Source organism: Galendromus occidentalis, unplaced genomic scaffold, assembly GCF_000255335.2.
Source record: "Galendromus occidentalis unplaced genomic scaffold, Mocc_1.1 scf7180000077186, whole genome shotgun sequence".
Taxonomy (NCBI): Eukaryota; Metazoa; Arthropoda; class Arachnida; order Mesostigmata; family Phytoseiidae; genus Galendromus; species Galendromus occidentalis.
The window spans coordinates 1-7,637 of NW_003805174.1; the positions used below are offsets into that span (position 1 = coordinate 1).

Here is a 7,637-nt window from a genome sequence, read left to right on the forward strand (position 1 = left end):
CGACGAAATCTGGTCTCCAGACATGGCGCTGCATGTACAAAACAGCTACGATTCTCTGCAAAGCCTCCATCTACACTCGACTCAGTACGGGAGAAGTTGTCAGAACAGCGGGCGTGCATTCGGGTCCACCAGATCCGTCAGCCGTTGAGGTTGCGAGACTTACCACCAAGATCAAGCGACGTTGCGAGGAATCCAACGAGACTCCGTCTGCATTGGTCGACTCCGTTCTGTCGACGGCCACGACGGCTACTTTGGGACGCTTGCTGCCGCCGCCCACGATATCCAGGCTGATCAACCGGCATCGAAACGCTTTCTCGGGTGCTCCGAGCAACCCCGCTTGCCGAGCCTCCATCGTACTATCCGAGCAGTATCGGATGTATGAGAGTGAGCCAGGGACATTCGAGAACTTCCTCGTGGCAGATACCGGTGTTGGAGACGAATACCGGATCATGATTTTCGGTAGAGAATCCACGAAATCTCGGATCGGCCATGTCGACAAGTTGTATGTCGACGGTACCTTCAACCTGGCGCCACCGCTCTTTGCACAGGTTCTCATCTCTCGATTTCGAATACATACATATATCGTTATGGCGTGGTAGCCTAGCTTCTTCTTCTTCTCAAGGCTTGATTACACTCTCAGGTGTCTGTCATCCTGGCAGAGAGATCGAGGTGCGTAACGCCGGTCGCATACGCTCTGCTCCCGGATAAAACCGGTGAGACCTACACTAGGATGCTGAGGCTAGTGAAAGAGGCTTGGCCCGCTCTGAATCCGTCCAGCGTTGTCATGGACTATGAAAGAGCCATGGTGAACGCAATCCGGGAATTTTTCCCAATGGATGTCTCCATTCACGGATGCTTCTTTCACCTAGTGAAGAACGTCAAACTTCGCGTGGCCCGAGAAGGATTGTGGAGCCGGTACACGAGCGACGACTCTTTCTCGCTGAAGGCCCGAATGATTGCTGCCTTAGCCTTCGTCGTGCCGACTGAAATCGATAACGCAGTCTCTGAACTCGCACCCGTGCTGCCCGCCGAGCTGATTCCTGTCCTGAATTACTTCGAAGACGTGTATATCGGACGTCTCAACGGAGTTAGGCCAGATGGCACTCTGATCCGAAGAGCTCCGCAGTTTCCGATCGAGATGTGGTCGGTGTGATGGAGGACGCTCGACGGGGAAGCTCGCACAAACAATTATGCGGAAGCAGCCAACCGCCGGATGCAAACCGAATTCGGGGTGCAGCACCCAACAATCTGGAAATTCCTTGATGGATTGAAAAAAGTCCAGAGAGGTCCAGCCTTCCAAGTGGAGTCCTTCATCGCGGGCAATGAGGCCCCAAAGAAGAGGAGTCAATACGTCAGGGCTGATGAAAAGATTCTCGAAGTCGTTCGAGACGCTGCGAACTTGACGCATGTCGAGTACCGTCGAGGCATCGCTCATAACTTCTTCATGGATGCGTAATCATTTGTGACTTCTAACCAAGCGTCTCGAAAAGAGAGACATACAATACCAATAAGTACATAGGTATCCTTCTTAAACACATATCTTACTTGTATCACATCCCTTCCTTAATAAATGAAGAAAAGTTGCGCGAAGATAACTCAGGCAAGGAATCTTGCAGCCCAGGACTCGAGGAACGGCGATCATTACAAAGAGGAGATTGACTCGATATTCAAGTGACCCAACTTCGACCTCGATAGATATCGGACCACACGTTCCGTGTGATGCGGCGGGATGTGCCTCGTATTTTCAGACAGCAAGCTAAGGATAGAGCTCTTCGCCTAGATGGCACCTAGAAAGTTCAGGACTATCCCCCGTCTCCTCTATCTCCGGTCGATATTCTTGCCCAGATGGTTTTTGCCCAGTTGGCGTTCGCCCAGATGGTCGATTTGCCCAATTGGTTTTTGCCCATTTGGTTTTTGCCCAGTTGGTGTTTGCCCAGATGGTCGGGCTGCCCAGTTGGTTTTTGCCCAGTTGGTCGATTTGCCCACTTGGTCTTTGCCCAGTTGTCTTGGACCGCGAATTTGTCGTTCAGACCGCGAAGGCCACAACCTGACCGTGCTGAAAGAAGCGACTCCCGTTCTGAGCTCGAGCACTGAATCTGAAAATACAGCTCGCGGACATCGCGTCCCTCGACAGAGATTTTTTTCCGGAGACTCTTCTTTTTTTTCCGAAGAGATCGGTCCATTCTGCGCCCTTTCTGGAGGTGAACCTGGGCAAACACTGCCCCCTCCATTCATGTCTTTGCCTATGCTCCTATACTCTCAAGGTAGAAGATGGTGCTGGGGACGCTCCATTGTCGTAACGAGAAAAACTCTCCGTTACGAGCCCTAACGAGACGTATCATTCAGTTACATTCTTACTCCGTTCAAGAAGGTACGTGCCTAGCCACTACGTTTTGTTTCGAAACGACGATGCTCCTCGTCCCAGAGTTTTGGGGAAACTCCCTGTCGAGGAGATTATTTCCCGGGTTAGTGCTGGCCTTCTGTGAGTAGAGTTCTGGACTCCGGATGACCCTTAATTGCTGCCTCCGAAATATTCGATCCAGCCCATTATTGGCGGAATCGTGACTTACTGACGACCTACTAACTCTGTCGTCCATAGTCGTCATCGGCTCAGCTCAGCTACTGAAGCTACTGAAGTCTGCGGGACCTCTCAAGGAAAGAGGTGGGACGTGGGACGCTAGATTCTCTGTTGTGAATTCTCAAGGAATTTCCCAATTCCATCATGATCATTCCCGGAGTCACCTCTTTCGCCCTGACGAACCCATAATGAAAAAACGCCGTTGTTATACTGCAGACGGTCGAGGGAGTCATGTGCAACAATCGCTCTCGGAAATAAGTGTCCGCTCGCTGGATCGAGAGGAGACCGGGGCAAGAGGAGCCGCGACAAGCTTAGATGTTTTGAAGGGTAGATCACCCGGGTGGCTTTATATCCCTTTTGCTACGCTAGGATGAATAATCTAGGTCTCCCGAAGCGCAAATGAGCCTCCTATCCGAATTTGAGGAAGTTATGTTGAATGATTTTCCGTAGATTCGGGAGCCGCTGCTCCTGTCGCGGCGAATTTTGGCGGGAGAGCCGCGGCAAAAGAGGGAAATCAGCCCGAGATCAGAAACCAGGCTTCCCACCCGCTGGCGGATCTGTATCTGGTTCCGCAGGCAGCGAGCGATAGCTTGCATTTCCAACATTATCATGACGACGATGACGACTACAAAGACGAATTTCCTCGTTTTCGAAAACGCCCTCCGGAAAGTTCTCGGCCCCGACTTCCCTCTTACAAAGACTGAACTTCTGGAAGTCTCAGAAGAAGCGACTATCAATGCAAAATCTCACCTTATACAATGCTGATTGTGCTTTGCAAGTAGGTTTCTTCCACTCAAGAAAGCCCTGGCTTTCCGGCGAGACTCGACCAATTATTATTTAGGACTAAATATTCTCTCGTCTAAGGCGATGGTGCGTAAATTGAGGGAAGAAAGATCAGAGTTTGCGGGGACGCTCGTCCGCCGACTTAATCTCCGCATCCTCCAGCGGAGGGGTGTGGCAATGCGATTGTCGAGATACATCCACGACAAGGGTGAAGAAGCTGATCTCGAAACTTGGTTGGCGGAGGCTCGCGATAGGGCAGCTCTTGAGGGGGAGGCTAGAATGTGCGCCTCATTCGCTTCCACGGGCAACATCGAGACAGAGATCCGGAGGTTCACCGTGACCGGAGCGACCGATTGGCCCGAGAACCAGGCTGACGATGACCTGGACGAGTTCGAGATCTCGTTGCGAGCTGATCAGGGCGAGAAAGTTGCGAGTGGAATACCCACGAAGGAGCTAATGAAACTCCACAAGAAGGGAGTGGATGTGCTCCCAGGAAAGATGATCGAAACAATTAACGCAATGCAGCCGACGAGCGTTCCGGCTGAAAGATTATTCAGCAGAGCCCGCCATGCGCGGCGTTACTGCCAGGGAAGTCAACCGGATGAGCAACGATGCTGAAAATTTCGAACCTTCTCCACGTGGTCGATATCCGGAACAGATCCCCCCAAGAGCCCGACACGGTGAAGCCGAAGCCTCTGGACGCTCGGGAAAAACTACCGTCGACGATGAGCACGCCCAACCCTCGAATGCGTGACAGTTCAACTTGAGTTCCCCATTTAAGAAGCGAGGCGTAGGCATAAGTCGGGGTTGGCATGAGGAAGCAATAGCGTCTGCGCTTGTACTCTCCCCCGCCTCTGCTGCGGTAGAAGCGGGAAATACCTAGTATTATATAAATATTCCGAAATGCATGAATGATATCAATGGAACGCCCATGAGCTCAACACATAAAACCTTGGATATTTGCAATAGATAAGAGGGTCGATCAGAAACTCCACTGCCGTTGCATCCGTAAAAAGCAGGAGGGCCTCTCGGCCCGAGCATTGATTGCTAGGGTACGTCAGAATCTTGAAATATCCCTTGATCATGATTTCATTTTGGACCCACCTATTTCGTGATCTCATCATGTAGCCAATTCTATATATCATCGCATAGTAGCCGGTTCATTTTGCTTGCTAGGAACCGGATCTTGCCGTCCTATGGCAAAACGGCATTCACTGCCACCCACCCGAGCACGCCTGTCTCATTAACCGGAGAGCTTGCGCAGAAATGAAAAAAAATGTGCGAACCGTGCCAGAAAAGCGTCTGCGGGAACAGTAGCGTCCATAGGGGGGGGGGGGGGCAGGGGCCATGGCCCCCCCAAGATTGTCAGTCGACCTGTCGTCAGATGGACGCTTTTTCTACCCGATAAATCGAGTTCTGATTCGGTTCCTCTCGGTCTTTTTCGATTCTCTCTCGGTCTGATGAGAACTATTCATTGATGTTGCACGTTCGTAGTTAGGGAGCAGATTGGCGAGAATCACGTCCACCTCAATTGGACTGTTTGTTGACGTTCTGCTGTTCGAAATGAGGGACTGCTCTGCGCGATCCGAACGCGTGTGTCAGGCGTAATATCATATGTACATGCGATCGTTTCAAGTTATTCCGGGATGGCATTTATGATATGACGCTCCACAGGAACGGAATAGAGACCAAATCATGAAACGTCAGCAGCCGTTGTTGACATCTTTCTTTGAGAAGAAGAGAAAAGAATCGCCCCGTCCCGAGAATGTTGGAGAGATGAGTGCTGATCGGAATGACGATGAGGCTTCGTCTAGAGCGTCTCTGTCCAACACGAATGATGAACACATGCAAGAGGGAATGCAAACTCACGAACCGATCATGCATGCAATGGACATCGGTAGGTTCTCCAAATCAAGGGTACCTCTCGAGGATGGAGAGAAATACGAAGTCCTAACGAATGCGTGGACCCCAGATGAAAACTACGATTTTCCCAAAGTTTTGCAAACTGGACGCTCACGGTCTTTCAAATACGACTACCTCGAAAAATGGAAATGCTTAGCATACAGTCGAGGGCGGCGGGGCGTATCGCAAGTTTTGCGTGCTCTTTGCGAAAATCAGTTCTAGCCACGGTGGCATTCGATCACTGAAGTTATTCGTACATTCGCCGTTGAACGAGTACAAGAAAGCGCTGGAATTTATCAGAGAGCACGAGATCGCGATTTACCACCTGGAAGCCGAAACCAACGCCGAGCATTCCATCAAGTGGTTCAACGACAGGAGCAGCATGGACATTAGGAACCTCGCCAATAGCGGTCGAGAGGAACAAGCTCTACAAAACCGGCAGAAGCTTGCTTCGATCATAAGGACCGTGTTGTTCTGCGGTAGGCAAGGCCTGGCTCTTCGAGGCCATCGTGAAGACTCAGATGTGATGGAGGAATCGACTCGAAATGATGGTAATTTTCGAGCGCTCCTCCGATGTCGCATCGAAGCCTGCGACACTTGCCTACAAGAACATCCTCGGGGAAGACTCCTTACATCAGCGTGCGAATCCAGAACGAAATAATCGACGGGATTGGGAAAATTTTTCGAAAAAAAATCTCAGCCGAGGTTAAAGAGTCTGGCTTCTTGTCGATTCTTGCAGATGAAACGAGGGATAGTAGCAGAATCGATCAGCTAGCGCTCTGCTTACGCTAAGTAGTCTGGCGAAACGGTCAAAGAGTTGTTAAGGAAAAATTTCTAATGTATTGTGAAGTTTTCGACAAAACTGGTGCTGGTCTGGCTGCGAAAATCCTCGAGAATCTCTCCGCGGAAGGCATCGATGTCTCGAAGACGCGAGGACAAGGATACGACGGATGCAGCGCAATGTCGGGTCGATTCAAAGGCGTCCAAACTGTGATCAAAGCGAGAGTCCCAGAAGCACTGTATGTTCATTGTGCTAGTCACAGACTAAATCGTCGTGAGTCAGTGCTTCCCATTCACCCCTTCTGCGGTGTCGGTTCTCCCGGTCCCATTGATCACTGGAATAATTAGCGGTGAAGCATGTCATCTGAGTTCTTGTGTGCGGTCTGCGGAACAGCCGATGCACCTGATCGTTGCCTACTGGCTTGTACTGGTCTCTGCTGCAACTTCGTTCATGCCGGCGGTCTCAAGAGCACCGATCAGGTCGGACTTTGTCCTTCTTGTTGCGCGGCGAAGGACAGCAAGGCACCAACTTTGGAACACATCTCCGTCAGGGTGATTCAGCTAACCAACCTCACGCCAAGCCTCATGGGCAAGCTTGAGGCTCAACAGGCTGTAATTCACCAACTTCGTAGCGCGATCAGCCTCTCTGCCGCTGGTGATCAAGTTCGTCAGGGTGCTAACTCGTCTTTGCTGGAGTCTTGGTCGAAAAAGCAGCCGAAGTCTTCCGTCGCTAAGCCTTCGATGCTCCCTGATGGCCCAGTCGTATCCTCCGCTGCACCAATCTCTTCCACGCTCACCGCACTGTCATCCTCTGTGGATGCACCGGCTGTTCGCTCTCAACAACCTGTTCGTCAAGTTGATGAACAGAAGCTGACTCGTCGGCTGCCACAAGCTCCGCGAAGGAACACTGTGGCTGACGGCTCAGCTACCGTTAGATCCCATTCACGTCCCAAACCACTTATCGGGACCGGTGGATCTGACCTACCGTTCGCTGTCGCTCCTAGGATTCCGGAGCTGTCGAAGATCTCCGTCTCTCGACTCCATGGTGAAACCAGTGCGTCGATGATTCTCGAGCATGTCTCCTCTTCCTGCCCAAATGCTGTGACCGTTTACAAGTTCAAGAATCGGTTTGAGAACTCAGACTCATCGTTCGTCATTCTTGCCAACAGCAATGACCCTAAGGAGCTCCTCATTCCCGAGAATTGGCCCACCGGTTCTATGATCAAGTTGTTCGTAGGCGATGTTATCTCAGATCGCATCGCCGAAACAGTCAGTAAGGCTGCCCCGACCAGTTGACTCTCATGCGTCTCCTTCAACGCTGCTAGACCTAACCCCGGACGGCAAGATTGACATACTTCGCTCATACTGTACTCTTCATTCTCCAGCCATCATGTTCATATGTGAAACATGGTGCAAACCCGATCTTATCAGCGATGGTGTGCTTGCTCTCGGCGATTCATACTCTGTTTTCCGTCGTGATAGGCCCTACCCCAAATGCGGGGGAGGTGTTTGCATACTGCTCCGAAGACCTCTCGACGCGTGTCCTGTAGCATACTCCGGCTCCAGCGAGATCTGTGCTGTCGACCTGACTGTT

The 7,637-nt window shown here is 51.3% G+C and overlaps 1 protein-coding gene and 1 pseudogene across 1 annotated transcript; both read left to right on the forward strand.

Annotated features, from left to right (window-relative positions):
• Positions 1 to 32: 32 nt before the first annotated feature.
• On the forward strand, positions 33 to 1,153 carry LOC108864006 (uncharacterized). Its single transcript, XM_018638837.1, has 2 exons — positions 33 to 548; positions 641 to 1,153. Exons 1-2 carry the CDS (start codon positions 33 to 35, stop codon positions 1,151 to 1,153), a joined length of 1,029 nt encoding a protein of 342 aa, XP_018494353.1.
• A 3,984-nt stretch (positions 1,154 to 5,137) lies between these two features.
• On the forward strand, positions 5,138 to 7,339 carry LOC108864007 (zinc finger MYM-type protein 1-like; annotated as a pseudogene).
• The last annotated feature ends 298 nt before the right edge of the window (positions 7,340 to 7,637 follow it).